General features: G+C 54.2%; 1 protein-coding gene across 1 annotated transcript in view; it reads right to left on the bottom strand.

Annotated features, from left to right (window-relative positions):
• The window catches only part of CUL9 (cullin 9), a 36,340-nt gene extending 14,961 nt beyond the window's left edge, over positions 1-21,379 (bottom strand). The window contains 24 exon segments of the mRNA XM_072857200.1: positions 207-322; positions 598-774; positions 854-987; positions 1,519-1,694; positions 1,783-1,878; positions 2,279-2,384; positions 2,588-2,759; positions 2,844-2,934; positions 3,103-3,330; positions 3,617-3,722; positions 4,095-4,272; positions 4,275-4,325; positions 4,469-4,686; positions 4,828-5,021; positions 5,126-5,333; positions 5,624-5,825; positions 6,054-6,438; positions 6,939-7,129; positions 8,952-9,090; positions 16,513-17,046; positions 17,416-17,570; positions 18,367-18,975; positions 20,130-20,190; positions 21,311-21,379. Of these exon segments, the coding sequence (XP_072713301.1) occupies positions 207-322; positions 598-774; positions 854-987; positions 1,519-1,694; positions 1,783-1,878; positions 2,279-2,384; positions 2,588-2,759; positions 2,844-2,934; positions 3,103-3,330; positions 3,617-3,722; positions 4,095-4,272; positions 4,275-4,325; positions 4,469-4,686; positions 4,828-5,021; positions 5,126-5,333; positions 5,624-5,825; positions 6,054-6,438; positions 6,939-7,129; positions 8,952-9,090; positions 16,513-17,046; positions 17,416-17,570; positions 18,367-18,961 (4,452 nt within the window). The 5' untranslated portion in view covers positions 18,962-18,975; positions 20,130-20,190; positions 21,311-21,379.
• Positions 21,380-22,948: the final 1,569 nt, after the last annotated feature.

Here is a 22,948-nt window from a genome sequence, read left to right as displayed (position 1 = left end):
GGCCAGGCTGGCGCCTGAGCCCCGCCAGGGTGGCAAGCGCGGCAGGGCTGTCCCCACACCCCTCTGGGTCCCGCGGAGGCCAGGTACAGCCCCGCACCCTCCCCACGCTCCCAGGGCACCGCCAGGCCCCGCTCCCCCCTACGCCTGCCCGGTGCGGGGTCCCATGCGCCCTCTCCGGCCCCCACGGCCGGCCCTCCAAGCTCTACCTGCTGCTGCACCACGCCACGCCAGCACTGCGAGATGCCCCACAGGCCGCTTGACTTCTCCACCGCCGCCTTCACAGCCCTGGCCGGCACCTCCTTGTTCTTGCCCTCCTTCCCACCTGCCAAGGGACAACCCCGGGCTCGGCGCGGCTCCGTGGGCAGGCTCCGCACGCTGACCGCCAACAGCCTCCCCCTCTCCCTGGGGGGCGCAGGGCAGAGGAGATGCCGGGGAGGCACGGCCACTGCAAGGGCACGGCCACAAGCCTTGGGTGGCTCAGAAGCCCCCTGTGCCACAGGGCCCTCCCCAGAGCTCCCCAGCGGATGCCCACAGCCACAGCCCGGCACGCTGGACCACCATCCTCCCAGCCCCACGGGAGGGCAGCCCCTCGCTCACCAGCTGCTCTTGCTTCCTCTGGCTCTGGGCTGCCGGGGTCCACGTGCACCAGGAGCTGGGTCAGGCGCCGCACACGGGAACCGAAGACAGCGCCACGGCTCGTGGCACGGCGGGACGGCTCCGCGCTCTCCAGGTACTCACTCAGCAGCCAGGCCAGGGGGCTGACGCCGTGGGGGTCTGCGAGGCCAACCAGACTCAGAGTGGGGTGCCTCCGCCCAGGGCACGGCGCGGACGGGCCCGGGAGAGCGCAGGGTACCTGGGCTGGTGATGCTCTGCACCAAGGGGTTCACCAGGGCCTCCCAGCACGTCCTGCCCAAGGCCCGGGCTGCCTCGTCATCAGGAAGGAAGCGGTCGGCAAAGCCCTGCTCGTGCTGCAGCGCCCGGTTCAGCCTGCAACACCGAGCAGGCGGCACACAGTGGTGCTGGGCACCCGCCAACGGCCGGGGGGACTCCCCCAGGAAAGCAGAGGGCAGCAGTCGCTCCCTGCCCTGCCCCTTGCCAGGCACGGTGGCTCCGCAGCCCCACCCGCCCCCAGCAGCCAGGGCCCCTCGCTGCCCCCAGGCCCTGCCCGCACTGGGCCCTGGGGCCCTTGCCAAACTGGGGTCTGTGAAGCGCCTGTGGCCACGAGATCCAGCCGGCCCCCGACCAACCTCTGCCAGGTCAGGACGTGCCGGCCCCCGCGGGGCACCTCTCTGGTGGGTTAGCCGTGCCCACGTGCCCAGCTTAAACCTGGGGGACCCCAAGGTGGCCCTGGCCCTCCGCGACCGCTGGTGGCCAGGGAGGAGCGAGGGCCCCTCCCTGTCCAGGCGGGACACCCAGCTGCTCCTCTCCTGGCCCTACGGTCCCCTCACGGGCTGCCAGCACCATCCCCCAGGCCCCGGGACAGCGGGGACGCGATGGCGCAGCCAGGAGACAACTCACCTGCCAAAGAGCTGCAGCAGTCGCCCCCGGTCCCGGCAGATCTCCTGGCACCAGGCATGAGCCCGAGCAGTGCAGGAGAGGAACGTCCGCCGGCACAGCTGCTCCTTGAAGATGGGCCAGAAAGTGGGCTTGGGACCCAGCACCTCAATGCCACGCACACGTGTGTCAATGCCGCCCTACGGGAGAGCGCAACCCGCAGCTCCTCAGGCATGGCCCTGACGCCCCACGCTGCCAGCTCCCTGGCCCGGCCCCCTGCTCCCCTACCTGCTGGCACCGCTTCACCCGGATCTGGATGACGGGCCAGAAGCGGGTCATGTTCTCCAGCAGGATCACTCTGCTGTCGGAGGGCAGGACGGTCACCTGCAGGCAGACAGCGAGCCCTCAGCACGCCAGGCAGCGAGTGCCAGCCACCCTGCGTGCTCCCCTGGCCACCCCCCCCGTTAAAGCCACGACCTCCGTCCCCCCCAGCAGCCCCTACGCAGCCACAGGGCACCCCCCGCCAGGGCCCCACTTTTGGCCCACAGCCCCAGCACACGAGCCCACTGCAGACTGGGCTGCAGGGCTGCCCATGCCCAAGTCTCCAGCACCTGCTGCCTCAGCCAGGAGGAGGCTCCTGCAGCACAGCTCCTGCCATCCCCACCTCCCTGTGGGGCACCTCCCAGGGCCCCGGCACCAGGGCGAGACCTTCACGGGGCACAGCAAGGACCGGACCACCGCTCCCATGGGGCCCCACGGCCTGAGCAGCCCGTGCGAGACTCACCGCGTTAAGCTCAGTTCTGATGGTGGCCGGGCTGTCTCCCCCCAGCACCACGACACGGGCCGGCATGTAGCTGGAGTCCTCGCTGGCCACCAGCATGCTCATCTCCCTGCAGCGCACCAAACACGGTGCTGCCCAGCAGTCCCCACCTCCCTGCCCTGGGCCCCGCCAGCCCCACGCACTGCTGCCCACGTCCAGCAACCCCCAGGATGGGGACCACTGGGGCAGGGCTCGCACAGATCCCCAAAGCTCTCTCCCTCCCCGCACGGCTGCTGGCCCTCCTGGCCCCCAGGCCCCCCGGCCCAGCCCCACCTGACCACCACACCACACTGCATGTGGACGGTGATGAAGTGGGAGCCAGTGCTGCCGTTTGACTCCCAGTACGTCTTGGGGTTCCCATCCGTGAGCTTGCTGGCCCGGTGGGGGTTGGAGGAGACCTGCACCTTCTCCCAACACTTGTCCTCCTTCACCTCCACGTTGGAGCCTGTGGGAAGAGCACGTGCAGCCTCCAGCCACAAGGCCAGCACGTGCCAGGCACAGGGCTCCAGCTCCTGCTCCCCGCGCTCACCTTGGCACAGGTTGCGCAGAAAGACGTCAAAGAAGGGGATGCTGATGGGCTGGTGGCTCCGGCGGTGCTCCTCAATCTGCCCCAGGACCAGCTATGGGACGGGGCAAGGCTCTTACCGGGCAAGGCCCTGGGTCCTCCTCCCCTCGCCCACCGCAGGGCTGCAGCAGGCAGAGAGCAGAAGGCTGCCCCTCGGTGCCGGGGACAGCTGGATGGCCCCAAAACCCGGAGCCCCAGCGCAGCCGGGCCTCCCCAGGCCCACCTGGATGCAGCCAGCCAAGATGCTGGTCGTCAGCTTCTTGTAGAGGCTGGCATACTTCTCGCAGTCAATCACCAGGTCGAGCAGGGCTGGCGCCAGCGACGGGGCCACGCCGTGCTTGTCCAGGGCTTTGGACAGAGCCTCGCGGGTGCCCACACGGCACATCGCCACCGTGCAGTCCTTGCTGGCGGTGGCCAGGCGGTGCAGGAAGCCAACGAACTCCTGCACCACCTGCTGAGCAGGCAGCCGTGAGCGGCCAGGCCAGTGCCGGGAACCCGCCAGGCCCCAGCAGCGGGGTGCTGCAGTGCTCCATCCCCTCCACCCCGACACCGTGGCAGCGCCCGCGAGCGCCTGGCCGGGCATGGCACTGGGCACGCCAGCCGCCGGCACGTAGCCACGGCCGGGACAGCCGCTCCCCGCCTCTCTCAGCATGTCGGCCACGACAAGGCCGGGCTGCTGCAGGCAGGGACCCCGCTTCACCAACGCCAGGCCCGGCTGACGCACGGCACGCCCTCACCTCTCGGTCACTGCAGTGGGCACTCAGGGAGGACAAACAGGGCTCCACACACTCGTGCCAGGGCAGCACATCCTCCTGGTAACTGTCCAGGAACTTGTTCAGGATCCTGCGTGACGGAGGGGGCCCACTCAGGCCGGGGCACACAGACAGCGGTGCCAGAGGCAGCCCCGCATCCCTGCCCCACTGGGAAGGCCAGCACCCCACAGGGACTGGGAGCCAAGGCTCCCCAGGCACCTCGGACACCCCACCAGCACCCAGGCACGTGCTGCTCTGTCCCCACATGGCCCTGCGCCCCAGGACACCCCAATCAGCACTCGCATATGTGCTGGGGTTGCACCTGCACCTGCCCCTGCCCCGGTGAAGAAGAACAGCCCCACCAGGACCCACAAACATGCACCGTGTCCCCCCAACATCACCACCGGCACCCACACACCTGCTGCGGAGGCCCCAGACCCCCACCAAATGCCCCTGGACCCACCTGAGGATGCTCAGGCTCACAGCCTTCTCTGCCCCCAGCAGCTCAAAGCTGCGCAGCAGCAGCCTGAAGCACCTGTGGTCCTGCAGCAGCTGGGCCACCTCGCCAGAGGGGACGGGGCCTTCGCCACAGAGCTGCCGCTCTAGGGCCACCACCACGTCCTTGGACAAGATGCTGTCCCCAGGCCACCCAGAAGCGTCTGCATGTCCCTCAGGTCCAGTGGGGCCTCTCTGCCTGCCATGACAAGGACACACGGGCCCAGCCCAGGCACTCGCTTGAGAGGCACCAGCGGGGTGCTCTGCCCTGGCAGGTGAGGCAGCCCTGCCCACTGCATCCGTGGGGCCATGGCGTGGCGGGGGGTGCGCGTGGAACGCTACCTGCCATCTCCAGGCCCAGGGGTAGCCGGTGCTCCGCAAGGCGGTTGATCACGCCGAGGGCCAGCATCGCGTGAGGGCAGCCAGCGCTCTGCCTGTCCCACCAGCAGCTCTGCAGCACCGTGGGGAGATCGCAGCTTGCCAGCTGCTCCGCCAGGCCACGGTGGCCGTCGATCAGCATGTTCACCACCAGCAAGCCGTTCTGCACCCCTGAGGAGCCCCTGCAGGGACAGAGCGATGCGGGTGCCTTCCTCCCCAAGGACGGCGCCTCCCCTGCGCTCACAAGCCACCTGCCTGCCTCGCCCGCCCCCCACCCAGAGGGTCCCCCCCACCCCCAGCTGCTGTCCTCACCCTGCCCCTACCCTGGGACCCTCTGCATGGTGCTCATGGCAGCAGGGATGGCACGCAGCAGGCTTGCCGAGCCCTCGCTGGAGGCAGAGCCAATGCTGGCAAAGATCTCCCGCATCATCTGCGCGTCGGCATGGTTCAGGGGCAAGGGCTTCCCGCCGGCACCTCCTGGCTCGCCAGCCACAGCTCCCACCAGTACCTTCAGGGCCTGCAAGGTCAACAGCACTCAGTAGGGCAGCGGGCATCTCCACCACACCCAGGCGAGCCTGCACCCTGCCCGCCCACCTACAGCATCCCCTCTGCCACGCTCACCGCCAGGCCAGCCTGCTGCACCAGGGCAGAGGAGCCATGCTGCTGCATGCAGGCCAGCACAGCCCGCACACCGCCCTCCGTGGCAAACCGCACACGCCAGTCGTACTTCGCCATGAGCACGGCCAGCAGCCGCAGCGTCACCACCACCAGGGCCTTCTCTGCCACCTCAGTGCTCAGCAGCTCCACTGCCACCTTCACCAGCTTCTCCCTGCATGGGAAAGGACACCTCAGGAGGAGCCTCCTGGCACTGCTGCTGGCACGCTGGCACCCTGGGCCCTGCCAGCCACCTTCTCCCTGCCCACATGGCTCCACCCCAGCTGGGTCAGCCCCAGGAACGAGACCGCCTGGGACAAAGGGACACAAGATCCATCTCTCTTCTCGCTGAGCACGCAGGGACGTACCGGCCTTCACACTTCCACTGCTACCTCCTGCACTCCCACCCTGCCGAAACAGCCCTCCCCAGCCAGCAGGAGGGGTGTGCAGCACCCCATAGCTCACCCAACACTCCTGGTCCCCAGCCCGCCCTGGGCTTTGCCGACTTGCTGCTCGGGCTCAGGCTCCTCCTCCAGGATCTTCACGATGTGCTTGAGCCCGGCTAAGCGCAGCCCCACCTCTGAGCTGCTGCTCTGGATCACATCCACCATGGCTGCAACCTTGGCCAGCGAGCCCCTCTCGCTCACCCCCTTGGAGCTGACCAACGCTGGAGGGAGGGAGGCAGGGACACAGGCGTCAGGGCAGCAGGAACAACCCCAGCAACTCCCGGGGTGCCATGCACCCACAGACCCAGCACCCACAGGCCCCCCCCTCCCCAGGCAACCTCCGGGTGCCTCGCCTCGCCTCCCATGCCCTGCCCAGAGCCTTCCTCCGTCGAGACAACGGAGCCGCCTCCAGCATCATGCATGTGCCCCAGTGCATAGCAGGCAATTACCTTTGATCTGCTCCTCCATCACCTCCGGGAAGAACAGCCCTTCCCTCGCAAGGAGCTCGCTGAACAGCTGGGAATCCGACTTCACCGCCACAGCGGGGGCTCGGGGAGGCACTGTGGCTGCGGAAAGGTCTTCCTTCACTGCCTTGGCCGTCGTGGCTTCAGGGCTAGTGCTCCCGCAGCTGGCACCCTCCGAGGACACCACGGTGCTCCCTCCGCCATCCTGCTCGGCCCCTCTACCGAGGAAGTATTTGGCGTAGATGTGGGAGCCGCGCAGGTCACGCTGAGCGCTGCCCTGGCACCGCTTCTCCAAGACCAGCAGCACCTTCTGGGCCAGCTCCACAGGTACCGACAGCTGGATCAGGGCTTCTTCATCCACCTCCAACAGCTAGACAGGTGGGGTCAAGTTAAGCCTCACAGACTTGCCACAGACCCCATGCCCCTTGTGATGACCAGTGCCGGAACGGACAGAAAGGCTGCACCACCGGAGGCCCCCAGGGCCATTCCCCAGTGCCACCCTCCCCTGGCTGTCCCCAACCCCGCTAACACCAGCCCAGACCTCCCACCTGTACTCACCACCCAACCGCAACCAGCAGAACCACCCCATGGGCTTGCCTCGCCTACCCAAACCTCGCTGGACACAGTCACTCTTCCAGGGTCATGGGAGACTGCGTTTCCTCTCATCTCTCCTCACCCCTTTCCTGTGCCCGGCTCCCCACACTTTTGCCATCCCCGCTCACCCTCCCATTTCAGTCCCATTTCAGTCCCCGTTCAGGCTGTCCCTGTGCAGCTCACGCTTGCCCTCTCCTCCTCCGGGCCCGGTCCCTTCCCTAACATTCTCCCTCGCTCCCTCCCTCTCATTTCCCCACCGCAGGCTCTGGCCCATACCTGCTCTCCCCAGTTCTGCTGGATGAGGCAGGTGATCTCTTTCTGCTCCTGCGCTTCCAGCTTCTTCACGAAGAAGAGCAGCTCCCACCACTCGGCACGGCTCAGGATCTCTGCAGCCTTGGTCGGCTGCTCCCCCAGGTAAGGCAGGGAGTACAGCCCCCCAAAGGGCTTGCAGAAAAACGGCTGCGCAACTGCAGGAGAACAGAGCAAGGAAGGGCACTGTCAGCTCTGCCAATTCCCCCATCCTCTGCTGCACACCCCACGTTCCCCAGGGAAAGAGCTCATGCAGACCATCTGGGCAGAAGAGATCCCCACCGTCCCACAGCCTGCTGTGGGAAAGGGAGGTGACAGGAGGGCAGCAAGAGAGGGAGAACATGCTGGGAGGAGACACCAGAAGCTGTAGAGATGGGGATTACCATCTTCACTTGAACCTCTTTGCGCTGTAGAACAGAAAAAGCACACGCTCAAAATGGGCACCTCTAGCTCACTGCTCCCCCAACCTGTTCCCACAGTGCCTGGACCAGCCAGGGCAACACACTCAGACATCCAGCACCAGCAGAATTCACAGTGCCAGCGTGCAGCTGCAGAAGGGGAAACAGAGCTGGCCCAAGATGCTAGAGGAGTCAATGGATAGGAAGTTAACTCTGCCATGAGCAGAATCTCCCTTTTCCAAACGCCTCCTGCTGGCTAACTTATAGGCAAAAGCAAAATGAGACTGCACAGTTATCACGCTCCTTTTAGCTAATGCATCCAAAGGGAGATGAAGAGAGGGAGATAAAATCCATTATGTAGGTTACATATTCCCCAGGTAATTTAGAAAAAAGAGCTGAATCAACACTTGCTGATATCTGCTAAGCAACAACTTGCAGCTCTCTCTCCAAATGCAAGGTGGGAGACATTCACCACCTGAAGAATAAACAGAAAAGGGCCAAACTCACTCCAAGAGGCTCAAGCGTGCTAAAAGCAACTACATACACAGCTAATTACCAACAGTCAGTCAACATGAGCTAGTTTATCCAACTGTCAAGATCCAAAGCAGAAAGCATCTACTTTTTCAATTCAATTTCTATGTGGGATATGATGACTGGAAAGAGTTTTACAAGGAAGTGAAATAGAGCCCATGCTTCTACCAAAATCAGACAGACCAAGGAAAAAGGCAAAGCCTAACCAAGTTAAAATAAACTTAGCCACTTCAAACTGACATGCAGTTAAGTCTTTAGTTACAAGAGGTAGAAACCATTAAAGAAGCCATCTTTTCAACTGGCAAAAAGAATCTTTTTGAAGTGGATAATTAGAGATCATTATACATGATCTCCTGTATATTCTGTCTTTTGCAGCAGTTAAATCCAAGTCACTCTACCCAAAAGATGTTCTACAAGATCATAGGCATAATAGAGTTACTTTAACAGGTTTCCCTGGCCAGAGTCATGTCAGACACTGAACAAGAAAGGGGTATCTGAAGTCTAGATTTTCCATTTTATCTTCTCCCAGTACAAGGGCAATGTCAAAGGATTCTAGGAGATTCTGCAGATGTCTCATGAAAACAGTGCATTTAATGCTCACCTTGCCCAAAACTGAGGGGAATGAAGTTAAACAAATTGTTGGCATGTTTATGCTTTTAAAAATCCACATCACTTATTTAAGGGGATCTGAGGGTGCCTAAAGCAGCTTCATCTCAGAGACATTCTACGTTTTTATTTTGGCAGTTTGTTCAGTTAATTCAAACACACATTTTTGACAGTCATGATTTAAATAAAATTTTATGCTTTTTATATCACGACTTTTATTATATCATGACAGAAGTCTAGGATTCAAAAATACTCCGTGCAACCACAAGCCATGTAATTACTTAACCAGCTCTACATGGTCATACAAACTAAAAGCTCATAGTGCTTTCTAAATCCAACCTGCTAGTTGCTATATGCTTAGGCATATAAAGTTCACCACTCAAAAATATGCCACAGCAGAATCAGAAAGAGATGATACAGCCACACACATGCAGCACAATCTCACCTGTGTCTAGATTAAAGCTCTCTATCAGACTATATTCTTTTTCCTGAGCAGCAGGATCTTCCCACTGGTCTCCAAAGCCAATAATCTCCAACACGTGCCAACGCATCCAGTAGGTCTGACCTGTTGACTGCCATAAAACCTGTGGGTGAAATAGACCTAGATGATCAGATTTGCTCACTCATTCAATCCTTATGCTACATTTGTTCTCCCATTTCCCAAATGCATGGAGATAGCAAGCACTGTTCAAGTAGAATACAACCTAATTCATATACAGATTTCAACACACACACTGTCTAGTTTTTAAGCATACCATCTTTATTAACTTGTTCCCCTGGTTACACCTGGATCTTTATTAAAAAAACCACCAACTTTGCCTGCAACCTTTGCCTTCACCTAGCACAGCAGTGACAGCAGTGCACCTAGTTAAGCATGGCCGCTCCAGAAGTGCGCAGCAGCAGGTGCCTTGGGAAAAGCATACAAAGGAATAACTTAGCCAAAACTACCTCGAGGCAGATGAGCTGGATATAAAGGGTCTTGAGGCACAAACCAGTTGGTGAATGCAGAAGTAAAGAAAACTTATTTTTCCTACTCTGACTTTACCTTCTACTGGTTATACTTTTACACCTTGGTCACTCACCAACCCGCTCAGCCAGGTTTTGGGCCCTTGACAAGCACATCTCAAAGAAGGCAATTGTTTCCTGTGCTTTGTCCAAGTTGCCTCTCAAAATCAAAAGGATTTTTTTTATGGCTTCCCATACCATAGTTTTATATTTAACCTTCTGAGCAGAAGGAGAACCCAGCAACAGCAAGTACAACATGTCAGAAAAACATATGGGTTGCCTGATTCACTGAGCTCTTTTGGAGTTACACCAATGCTACTAGGACTCCATTGTGCTGGAGAGCTAAAGAGATAAGATGCTGAGAGACTTTAAGAAAGCACTATATGGAAGGAAATTGAGTTAAACTCTACACATAACACCAATTAGACTTCAATGAATCCCTGACCTAAACTAGTTATGTACCACATATAATCTCAAAGGAGCCATGGAAAGATATGACTGAAGGACCAGACATAACAGTAAAACTTTTTCTTTGGAGAGGCAAAGAAAGTAACAGAAAACAGAGCAACAAAGGAGAGATGAGAGGAGGTAAGAGACAGACTCATGATGGACTGGCCCCAATCAAAAAATGCATGCAAATTTGCATTTTGCACATAGAAGACTGACAGCAAGCCTCAGGCAGGATGAGCTGCAAAAGCAGAACTAATCAAAAAGGAAAGGATCAAAATTTTAACAAAGACCAGGGAGAAGCAGTTCTTGTAACTTGAACTCACTAGCCACCAGCAGATAAACTGTCAATACAAAGCAAGTGTGATACACAAAATAAGAAACAGGAACAGAGATAAAAATCAAGTCTCCCTTCAAAGAGAGACTGATGGCAAAGGCCCAGAAAAGAAAGATGATCAAGAGATGTCATTACAAAGGTGATTTTGAGATCTCAGATTCCTTGTATCTCCCTGTGGAAAAAAACCTCATTGAATGGTTTGACTCACAAGTTTCTCACATAACTCTGGGGGACTGCTACAGACGCATACACAGATATGAACATAAAGAGCAGGGTAAAAATTAACACCCCCAAAGACTGCATGTACATTCCCAACTTCCTAGACAGACTGGAGGGCAAGGAATACTAATAGCGGCAGAAATTAGGTACTTCCAAATATAACAGCCAACAAAGTTCTTCACTGAGTATTTATTACCATTTAGATCTGGTTTGCCAGTAGTGTGAGCCTTACAGAAGGCTGTTATTGAAAATAAGCCTGGATGGAGCAATTGCAAGTTCATTCAACCTAATTAAACAGAAAAAGAGACAGAGGAAGGAACCCAAGGGTCCAGCTGGACAAAGGGAATGGAAGTTAACAGTGCACTTCAGCTCAACAGTGAATAAAAAAAACCTCTGAAATTTATATCACAGGCAACAGGAGAAAAATGTGAAAGGATCTTGGTGCTCTTTCCAAGTGCCCAGTTACATTATGAGTAAAAGCAAGTACAAGCTTATAAGAAATAGAAAGCAGAATTTTAGAAAAACACAGATCTTAGAAATAAGGACAACCAAGAAATAAGGACAAAGAGAGACTCGATAGGAAAAATATTTCCTTTCCAATTTATCTTTACAGACTGCGTTATAAAAGACAAAAGGTTTATCAACCACTTAAAAATAAGATGCAAAACAGTTATTCAATTGAGGGCGCCTACAATGAAAAATCACCTATGCATGGTCCAAACCTAGAAGAGTATTTTACTTTAATATTGAGTAAACACAAAAGAAAGCAAAGCAAACTGATAACGGGTAGAGGGATACAAATCCAGAAGTTGCCACAACTGAGAGAGAAGCAAAATTCAGTTTGGAGGAGAGAGATGAAAGACATGCCAAGTAATCTGCCAGAAGCACAGCTGGAAAGTGGGAAGGATTTAGGTTATTCAGTGGTGTTTCCACGTGACTGATGAACGCTAAAGCCAGTGCTTCTTATTTGAGAAAAAAATTTATTAAATACATCATCACTATAGCTTCACTACTTTGATTTCAGTAGTATGCAAACCTTTAAAGCATATTTTAGTGGAAAGAACAACTAAAGGTGTTCAAGATAAACAATAAATTTGAATTAACAGGTAAATGTGCTTCAAGTTTCAACTATGACAGATGGATGCATTAGCTTTCTTTGCTGAAGAAACTAATTTTCTAGATTTAAAAAAGGATCGATTTTGATTGTCAACTTCAGTAAAGCACAGGGCATCAATCAGTAAATTATTAAACCAGAGAAGAAAGTGATTAAGTAGAGGAACTGTAGGCAAGAAATCTGCTCAACAGAACCCAAGAACATAGGAGCATGAAGGGGAAAGAATGGGACCAGAAGAAAGTGCAAATAAGACGGGCAAGCTGTATTGGCACAGCACATGCTGCCCTAACAGTTATGCTCTCCCAATACAAGCACATACTGGTAATATCCACCACCAAACAAGCAGATAAGACCAGAAGTATCCTTCTTGCACATGCACATTTCGGAGCACTTTAAGCTGCTGGTTTAAATTACATCTGCAAGAAGTGCTCCAAAAGAAGGCAGTTAAGGAGCCTGGACCAGAGCAAGTTACTAAGAGGCGCCTGGAAAAATTCATCCTAAAAACAGTTCTCACTGAAGAGTATCAGAAGGAAGAAGCAGTCTGCAACTGGCTGAGGAAAAAAACCAAAAGAATATTCACACAATTTCCTGTGAACAAGAAAGCAAAGAGAGACAATAGGAGAAAAGAAGTAAGTCAGTGTTCTTAATTGGCTAATTTTTATTTGGCTGTAAATGAAAACAATGGCATTACACAAAATCTTGGGCTGTAGTCCAAGAAGGCTAGAGAATCTCATGGTTAACAAAAGCTGAAAGTAGATTTAAAGGAGATGGTCTTCAAACATACAGAAGGTAAAGTCAAATTCTCTGCCTCCTCTCTGGAAAGGCGGGTAATTAACTTTTAAGTTACAGCAAGAGAGATTTGGAAAGAGCATTAGGAAGTCATGCATTTCTACAGATACCAGAGTGAGGCTTTTCAGCTATTGATTTTTGAATATTAGCAACACAGAGCTTTGCACTAGCGTGGCACTTAAGTCTATTTGCAGGCCATCTACACCCACAGAAGTCAGCTTGAAGTAGGGAAGCCTTTGAGCATAGGCTGAAGTGGCACCTGAAGTACGGCTATGACAAACTGAAGTGGCCTCAGACTCCTTATTTATCATCTGCAAAACGAAAGTATGCACTTTGCAAATTACTTGGGGGAGAGAAAACAAAACAAAACAAACCCCACAATTGCACACACTAACATGTGTGCAGTGGTTACAGTTTCTCATTTGACTGGTTACTATCTCAATTTAATAAAGATTTAATGAACTGAATTACAGCCCTGTTTGCAGCCAACACAATGCTGGACTGAGCAGAGGACACGAGCAGAGACAACCCTCTATCTATGGATGACAGCCAGCTAAAGCTTGATTTTTAAGAGAACAGAAATTATGCCTCTAGCTGCAGTGTTTGAGAAGGTCAAAAGCATGGCCAGAGTGCAAGATCAGCAGACAGCCTGCAGAAATAACCATACATAGATTAGAGTGACGCACAAAGCCCACCAACTCCCCATTGCATAGTCAAAACAGAATCTCAGCTCTCACTGAACATGCCCAGCCTTCAGGACTGAGAAGAAAGTCCCAAGAAAAAGTTTTAAGCAGGAGCAAACACCTCCCTGTGCCCGCAAAAAGGCTGGAACAGCATTCAAATGCTCTCCCACCCCCAGGCCTGAGTCCAAGCCCTGCTGCTCCAGCACTGACCCATACTCTAGCAGCATGTTCTGGAAGCGGCAAGAGCTGAATGCCTTAGGCCAAGAACTAAGAGATCAAGCCTACAAAGAGAACCCTTGTGGTCGGTGTTTACTACAGGCTGCCCAATCAAGGGGAGCCTATTGACAAAGCCTTCTTACTCCAGCTACAGGAGGGACAGCGCTCACAGGCTCTCATCGTGGTGGGGGACTTCAACCACCCTGACATCTTCTGGAAAAGTAGCACAGCAAGCTGCAGGCAATCCAGGAGACTCCTGGAGGGCATTGAGGGTAACTTCTTAGGCCAGGTAATAGACAGCCCTACCAGAGGAGATGCATTACTGGACCTTTTGGTCACCAATGCAAGTGAGGTAATCACAGACATTCAGATTGGAGGCAGCCTGGGCTGCAGTGATCATGCACTGGTGGAGTTCACAGTCCTGAGGGACATGAGGCAGGCAAAGAGTAAAGTGAGGACCCTGAATTTTAAGAAAGCAAAATTCCAGCTGTTCAAGGAGTTAGTCAATGGGACTCCCTGGGAAACTGCACTCAGGGACAAGGGAGCAGAACAGAGCTGACAGACCTTTAAGGACACTTTCCATAGAGCACAAGAGCTCTCAATCCCCATGTGTAAGAAATCAGGAAAGGAAGGCAAGAGGCCAGCATGGATGAGTCATGACCTGCTGGTCAAACTAAAGGGCAAGAAGGAAATGGAATGCGTATGCAGTGGAAGCAGGGACAGGTATCCTGGGAAGAGTATAGGGACATTGCCCAGCAGTGTAGGGATGGGGTCAGGAAGGCCAAGGCACAGCTGGAGCTGAACTTGGTAAGGGACACAGAGATTAATAAGAAGGGCTTCTGTAGGTATGTCAGCCAGAAAAGGAAGGTTAAAAAGTGTACCCCCACGATGGGGGTCACGATACTGGCAAACTGGTAACAATAGACAAGGAGAAGGCTGAGACACTCAACAACTTTTTTGCCTCAGTCTTCACTGGCAATCTCTCTTCCCACACCTCTCGAGTGCATAGACCTCAAGGCAGGGACTGGGAGAGCAAAGTCCCTCCACTGTAAGAGGAGATCAGGTTCGAGACCACCCGAGGAACTTGAACATACATATGTCTATGGGACCTAAGGAGATGCATTACAGAGTCCTGAGGGAATTGGCTGATGTAGTTGCCAAGCCACTCTCCATGATATTTGAAAAGTCATGGCAGTCAGGTGAAGACCCCAGTGACTGGAAAAAGGGAAATATTGCACTCATTTTTAAAAGGGGTAGAAAGGAGGACCCTGGGAACTACTGACCTGTCAGCCTCACTTCTGTGGCTGGGAAGATCATGGAACAGATCCTCCTAGAAGCTATGCTAAGGTATATGGAGGACAGGGAGGTGATTTGAGACAGCCAGCATGGCTTCACCAAGGGGAAGTCTTGCCTGACCAACCTAGTGGCCTTCTATGATGGAATGACTACATCAATGGACAAGTGAAGAGCTACTGATGTCATCTGTCTGGACTTCTGTAAGGCCTTTGACATGGTCCCCCACAACATCCTTCTCTCGAAATTGGAGAGAGATGGATTTGATGTACGGACTATTCAGTAGATAAGGAATTGGCTGGATTATCATATCCAGAGAGTAGTGGTCAATGGCTCAATGTCTGGATGGAGATCAGTGATGGGTGGTGTCCCTCAGGAGTCCATACTGGGACCAGTACTGTTTAATATCTTCATCAATGACATAGACAGTGGGATCGAGTGCACCCTCAGCAAGTTGCAGATGACACCAGGCTGAGTGGTACAGTTGACATGCCTCAGGGACAGGATGCCATCCAGAGGGACCTGAACAAGCTTGAGAAGTGGGCCCATGTGAACCTCATGAGGTTCAACAAGGCCAAGTGCAAGGTCCTGCACCTAGGTTGGGGCAACCCCCAGTTATCAATACAGGCTGGGGGATGAAGGGATTGTGAGCAGCCCTGTGGAGAAGGACTTGGGGTACTGGTGGATTAAAAACTGGACATCAGCCAGCAATGTGTGCTTGCAGCCCAAAAAGCCAACCATATCCTGGGCTGCATCAAAAGAAGCATGGCCAGCAGGTCGAGGGAGGTGATTCTGCCCCTCTACTCTGCGCTGGTGAGACCCCACCTGGAGTACTGCATCCAGCTCTGGAGTCCTCGGCACAGGAAAGACATGGACCTGTTGGAGCGGGTCCAGAGAAGGGCCACAAAAACGATCAGAGGGATGGAAAACCTCTCCTATGAGGAAAGGCTGAGAGAGTTGTGGTTTGTTCAGCCTGGAGAAGAGAAGGCTCCAGGGAGACCTCATAGCAGTCTTTCAATACTTAAAGGGGACAGACTTTTTAGTAGGGCCTGTTGTGATAGGACAAGGGTTTTAAACTAAAAGAGGGCAGATTTAGATTGGACATAAGGAAGAAATTCTTTACAAGGGTAGTGAAACACTGGAACAGGTTGCCCAGAGAGGTGGTAGATACCCCACCCCTGGAAACATTCAAGGTCAGGTTGGACAGGGCTTTCAGCAACCTGATCTAGTTGAAGATGTCCCTGCTCATTGCAGGGAGGTTCGACTAGATGACCTTTAAAGGTCCCTTCTAACCCAAACTATTATTTGATTCTGTAATTCCTCCCCCTCCTCAAATATGGAGGCCTTTTCCCTGATCTCTGGCACAAACTTAGCAACTCAATTGCAAATATGCAGCTCTAACAGCTCTTTTCAACACAAACTCTCTTTTAAGATCTACACACCCATTTTAAAGGGAAACAGATCCTGGCATATACTCGCAGATCAAAAGAAACAGCTATGTAGGCTGTGTCCAACCCAGTAAGAACAAGAGCATGCCACAAGTACTGTCACTCACATACCAAGGCTTAAGACCTTCAAGCACCTTTTGCTGTGTTACTCATTTATGCCAGCTAGCCTGTTCCCAACCCCCCCCCAAGATCAATATCAACTCCCATATCACCTCCTTGTTCCTGGGAGGCATGATATAGCCACCTGTTTTAGAGGCTAAGAAATCTTAGCAGGACAGCCCATACTAAACCAGACTAGCTTTCCCCAGAACCCACACTTCCAGCTCTAAAAGGTGACTTCTTTGCTAGGACAGATGTCCAACTTCCTGCACGTGAAAACATCATTAGGAAATCATCAGTCATGCCTGTCACTCCCCTCTGCCATCCCAGCCAGACTACTTCCACTAGTGACCTACCTGCACTGTGTGCTTGCTATTAGTGCTCTGAAGAAATTCACCTTCCTCCCCAGCTCTAACATCACCACAGTCCTCCAGCAATCGCACCCTCATGCCGCGCACCAGGTTTGCCTGCAAGTACTCCACATAGCCACTGCGGTCTGCGAAGTCTGACGGGGTCAGGAAGGCACGACACCGCTTTTTGTGGGGACCATGATTTGAAGTAAGCACAGGCATTTGGGCAGTGGTGCAGGCTGGGGTCTTGGGCTGGAAGATGGAGCGGGTGGTGCAAGGCCGCAGCTCCTGTTGGGGCAGCAGCTCTGGCTTGCAGCTGCGGTCCCAGCCCATCACATGCACCAGCTCCAAGATGAGATTTGCCATAGCCATGCTGAACTCAAACTCCTGCTTCACACGGCTCCTCTCCTCAGTGAGCAGGCTGGGCACAGCGCAGTCCTGCTGCTCCCCTCCCTGCTCCACGCCACTGCTGAGCTTGTCCATGAGAGAAGTGACACACAGGTAGCGCTTCACCAGGACGAACAGCAGCTTCCCGGGGATCTGCAACAAGCACAGCTGTCAGATTCTAGCCTGTAGAGCACCTCCAGCCCCCAGCTCCCTTTGAGCCACCAGTTCATCCACAGGCAGGCTCCTGTGATAGCTCCGGACCAGCAGGCAGCAGCACAGACCTCTCAGCCCACTCTCGTCTCCCTGCTCAGAGACAAGGCTCTCCACGCGTTTCTCCACCACCCCCCCAGCCTCAAGCCAGGCCCAGATCCTGTGCCAGCTCTCCCAATACCCAGTCCTCCTCAGCCGCCCACTGCTGACTACCCTCCTGTCCCAAACAAGGACACCAGCTCTGGCCCCCCACTCTCACCCCTCCTGACCCCTAAAGCCCACAGGCCCAGGGATGGCAGGGCCTGCCGCTACCTGGGGAAGGTGAATCCCCTCAAAGGACATGCAGTGCTCTTCAGAAGACATCATCTCAGCAAACAGCTCCAGTAATGTGTAGCGACTGTCAAAGTCTACGTGCTGCTCAATGCCATCCTGCTGGCTCAGGGACAGCAGGACATAGGCACGGCTCCCTGCAACAACAACAGAAACCCTTCAGGCCCCATAAAGATAACCCTCACCCTACCCTCCCTGCGCGAGATAGGGAGGCAAGGAACAGCTTTGCTGCTCAGTGTAACCTGGAACCATGTTCTATCCTTTAATCTGGATTGGCAACACTTTGCTCCACCAAATAACACTGCATTTTTTCTACCCCTAACGCTGCAAGATTCCCCCAAAGCAGCAACCCAAAATAACTGACTCCAGAACAGGGTTCCAGGGAAGAAAAAAATTAAGTTTTAACCTGAATCAGCCCCCATCTGCCCCACTGGAGAGCCACATGAACTTGGGCACCTGGACAGGGAAAAGCCAGATCTCTTGTGGGACACACCACCACCAGCAACCTTCCAGGTGCACCCAAGCCTCATCAGGCACTTCTGAGCCATGGCAGCTCCTCTCAAATGAGAGGACTGGGTGAGTACCCACCAGAGCCTGAGGAAAGACTCCCTGCCAAGAACAGGCCAGAGCCTTTCCAACTGACAGCATGCAGCAGAGACATCCCAACACTCTGCCAAGCCCCTTGGCATAAGTCCTCCTAACAGTTGATCAGCATCCCAGCTCAGGAACCTGCCAGGGGAAAGAACTCCCCAGTCTTAGAGCACCCCACACAACCACGACCGAGGAGCCGCTTGGAAGCTCCAAAACTTCCCCTTTTGCCAACAAGCCCCGAGACACACTGCTTCCCAGGCATCCCACACCTACAGAAGGACTGGCACCCCTCAGCTGCCCAGCAGCACCTCCTCAGTGGCACTGAGCAGCAGCAGCCCCCACCTGCATCATGCGAAGCCAGGGCCCTCAGCATCTTGCCAGCACTGCGGCGGATTTGCTTCTCCTTGTGGCACAGCATCTTCATCAGCAAGTCGAGGGCTCCCGTCTCCTTGAAGGCACCCGCCAGCGAGCCAATGCTGGCGTACGCGCTCAGCACGTGGATGGTGTTGAGGATGGAGGACTCGGGAGCCCCGGTTTCGGCCATCTGCCGGCCAGCTCGCTGCACCAGGCTCCTGACATCGGCCTTCATCTCCAGCAGCGAGGCTTCATCCAGCGGGACATCTCCAGCCAACGGGCTGGCTGCCTTCTCCTCTTTCACCCACTGCCCTTCCAGCTTCCTCTTGCCCAGCAGCGCCGGGCAGCTGGCACAGACCTCTTCTGCAGACATCCACATCAAGATGTTCTCCGGCTTGGTCTCTGCAGAGGAGGCACTGCTGCCTCCCACTGCTCTCTCTTCCAAGCTGATGATACTCCACTGGATCAGGTACTCAGGCTGGCCGTCGTGGCCTCGCCGCTGCCGGAGCAGCTTCTCCGCGTAGGCCTGCAGTTTGGGTCCCAGGTGCACAAGCAGGTTGCCATTATGCCTCTCGTTCACCATGACAGGAAATGTGCCTGCAAAGACAGAGGGGAAGCAGTAGCAAGCTTTTATTTCTGAGCTGCACGCCAGGGAAAGCGTGAGCAAGCACAGCAGCTGCTTGACAGCAGAAGTGGCTGAGGCACAGCTTTTGATCCTGAGATCCTGCACCTAGGACAAAGCTCTGAAGAAAACCCCATTTTGCAGAAGCTCACATCCCCCCCTCCAAGAAAATGAGCCAGTGTTTCATATACAAACCCTGTTCCCAGCATTACTGGCACACACAGAAAGAGGTTTTCCTCAAAAAATCCAAGGCAAAATGGGACCATTCAGATCCTCTTATAAGACAGCAAATAACAACAGGAGACCTGGGTCCTGTTCTCATCTCTGCCACTGTCCACAACACGACCTTGCGCAAGTTGCTGCTTTTGCAGTTCTGTCTTCCCTCTTACCACTTACATCTGTTTAGACTGCAGGTTTACCTAGAGCTCAAGGTCTCAGGCAGACACTCTCTCTCACTGTGGAGCTGAACCTAACTTGAGTCACCAGGCCCTGAAGAAAATAACCAGCAATTTATCAGATCAAGTTCATATACATAAAGTCAGGTCACTATCTAGAAGCCACTCAGTATTTCCTCCTGGCCTCCTCTCAGATATTCTTTGCCTTTACAATGTTTAGTCAATGGGCAAATTCAACAAAATTAAAAGATTGCTACTCTCTGCTGCCCGATTGTTCTGCATATCTTAGGACTACAAAGAAGAAGCCATGACACTTTTCTGCTTTCACCTATGCAAAGAGGAGCATGAAATAATTTGCTGTCTGAGTACCAGCAATCAGCTGGCCAACCGTAGACAATAACACACGCAATGGACTGACTCCATTACTACAAAGGATGCCAGATCAGAGCCTGATAAGAAGGTTCTCAGAGGAGCTCAGGCAGATGGTAGTGGAAACACATGAACAGGCCCTCTTGTTGTCACTTACACATACTAGCAAGAGAAGCAGCGAAGCAACGTGCTGTTCACAGCACGTTACGATGGTAACACAAGTCATTCTTAAAAAAGGAGTTAATATACATAGGAAATAGTCAATACATGTACAACTGAAGAAGATACTGACTGTCAAAGATGATGATAGGCACATTAAAGGTGCAGAGAGAAGAAGCCTGAACTCCTGAGGAATTCGTACCTACCTTCAATTGTGCCTTCTTTGGAGTTTGCAGCAAGCCAGCTGGGAATCTTCTTGCAGTCTCTCTGTAATAAAAGGACCAAGTTATTCTCCTGTGCTTTCTAGCAGTGTTTAGATGCCAAACCATAAGCCAAACAATTGTTTTCCCTAACTGTACTTGCACAGTGCACAAAAACCCTATCCCAAGAGGTTCACATAAAATAAAATTCATAGTAAAACAAAAGTCTCTGTGAAGCATTATTTTCTTTGATAACTTCATCCCATCCCCATGTCATGGCATTTAGCATGAAAAAAAACTCTTTAGAGCGGAGCTATCAGAAGAGGCCCAAAAGGATTTGTAGCTAGGTAGGGGATTTAGGGCACCTGAAGAAGTAGCTGCAACATGTATGATGAACGAGGCACACTAGAACCCATGACAACCCACAGCCAAATTGTTAGGCTACTCAAATACGTGCACTACAGTAAGTTTGAGAGTTGTGGCAAATGAATACGCCAGCCACAATGCCGAGTCCCAAACGCACCGTAGCACCCGGTTCAGGAGCGTAGCCCAGCACAGCCTACGCACAGGCAGGCAGAGCATCCCATCACAGCCCCGGGACGGCAGGGCCTGAGGCCTGCCTGCACAGGGAAACCAGCAGGGCCGCTAAAAACGATTCGCCTCGGCGACGGCCGCCGCGGAAAAGACGGGTTTTCTTCTGGGCCGCTCCAGCCACCTCGGCGAGCCCTGCTCCACCTCCCGGCCTCTTCGCTCACCGCTGCCCCGTCGTCCCCGCCCCAGGAGCCGCAGCTAGGCCTGCCGCAGCGCTGCCGCAGCGGGGCAGGGGACAACGGGGCCCGGCCCCGGTGCACGGGGAGGTGGCTCATCCCCCAGATCTGCCCCAACGCGGAGAAAAGGAGGCGCCCCCTCACGCACCAGCCCCCTCGGGAGGTCCGTCCCCACCCGGCGCCGTTTCAGTTCTCCTCCCGCACCGTTACCAGCCCAGGGCGACGATACGGCCGAGACTCGCGGCCTCCGCCAAGGGCGGCGCGAAGCTGCACCGGCCCACCCGCTCCCTCCTCCGCCTACCGCCTCCGCCTCCGCCTCCGCCTCCGCCGCCTCCGCCTCCGCCGCCTCCGCCTCCTCCTCCGCCGCCGCCGCCGCCGCGAGGGGAGGGGACCGGAAGCAGCACCACGACCCGCACCTACCAGCGCCGCCGCCGCTGCAGCTCCCCGCTTCCGGGTCCTCGGCACGAGCGGGCGTGGAGACCACGCCCACTACGGGTGGGGCGAGGGCTACCAGAGCTCGCGGGCGCGGGTGCTCCCGTTGCGCGGCTCGGGCCCCTTCCACCGTTCCGCGGGCCTGAGCGTTTCGCTCGGGCTCCGTAGGCCCTGGGACGCGGTGCTGCCCAGCGGGACCGGGCCGGGCCGCAGCCCGCGGGCGGGTGCCGAGAGGAGCCGGCCCGCCCCGCGGCGTGCGCCTCCCTCGGGGGCGGCCCGACGGCCCGGCCTCCGGCGGGGGACGCAGGCCTGGGCTGGCCCCTGAGAGCGGGGGGCCTGTTTGTGCTGGCACACTCCAACCGTGTGTCACAGGGCTTCCGCCCCCCTGTGCTGCCTGCAGAGCAGAAATGGGTGTGAGGGACAGAGAGATATGAAAAATCAGAATATCTTCTGATTCTCCTAGCTAATATTAGAAACGAGAAAACATTGAGGTTGGGAACTGAAGACTGCATCTGCAAGAGCTCAAGATGCTTGTGTTACACTGTGTGTTGGATGGTTTCTCTGGCCATTAACTTTGTTAAGGACTGTTGCAGGGTAGGTGAAAGGAAGGCTAAAAGCATGTAATTTTGCAAACACAGCGTTAACCAAAAATTACAGTGCAGCAACTTCTTCAGGCCTGGGGTTCTGGGGTAATTTCAGCACTGCACCCCACCCTCCGTCCACCTTGTTTGGCTCACTTCAGTGAGACCTGCGCTTGCTCGACAGGTTTTGGGTCGTAAGACTGCCCTGTTCTCGGTGTTGCTAGACAGGCAATTGAAGCCAGTTGCACACAAGTTTGGCCTGTTCCGGATCCTTTCCTGCTTTGGTGTTATACTGACCTGTAATGCCCATACCGTAAAATCTAAATTCTTATCCTTTGCCCATATTTCCCTTCCTTGACAGGCCTCACAGCAGTTAGGTACAATCCCGTAGGTGCAGGTTTCTGTCGGTCTGTTAACGTTTGTTTTAAATTATAAACAAACATTAAAATAAAGCTAAACGGGTGAGAGTCTGCTTTCTTATTTGATCCTGGAGCAACTTCATGTATGTGACCAACCTCATTTCTATCCTCGGTACTACTGCAACTGATCAGACAATTTCCATGTTTTACAATAGCAATCAGCAATTAATACAAACAACATAATTGCAATTCACTATAGGCTGGATAAATCAATCAGTGCAGTGCTGCATCAGTCTGTGGGGACCATCCTCTAAAGCTGTGGCACCAATGGTGGACTGCAAATGTGTTTCCAAGCCAGCCTCTTGATTTCTCCATTAGTACTTGTAACCTCTGTTGATGCTATTGATGCTCTCTTTCCAGAATCCCATGGATGCTCTTGAAATCTCTGTGTTTTCCATTAACATGTCATTTTCCTTCCTCATTAACTCCCAAGGCATTGTTAAAATTTAGAGGATCGAACAGGTATTTAGTTATATCATGCTTTGCCTTTACAAGTCCCTTCATCTCCTGTAGAGATAAACACAATATATTTGCACTAATGAAGGGGAAAATAACTTCCTAAATGCCATACAACTACATAAAAGCTGATAGCACACGTACCGCCATTGCTATTTTCCTCTGCTCTT

Source organism: Ciconia boyciana, chromosome 3 (assembly GCF_034638445.1).
Source record: "Ciconia boyciana chromosome 3, ASM3463844v1, whole genome shotgun sequence".
NCBI classification, from domain to species: Eukaryota; Metazoa; Chordata; class Aves; order Ciconiiformes; family Ciconiidae; genus Ciconia; species Ciconia boyciana.
This window is presented reverse-complemented; position numbering and strand designations above follow the sequence as displayed.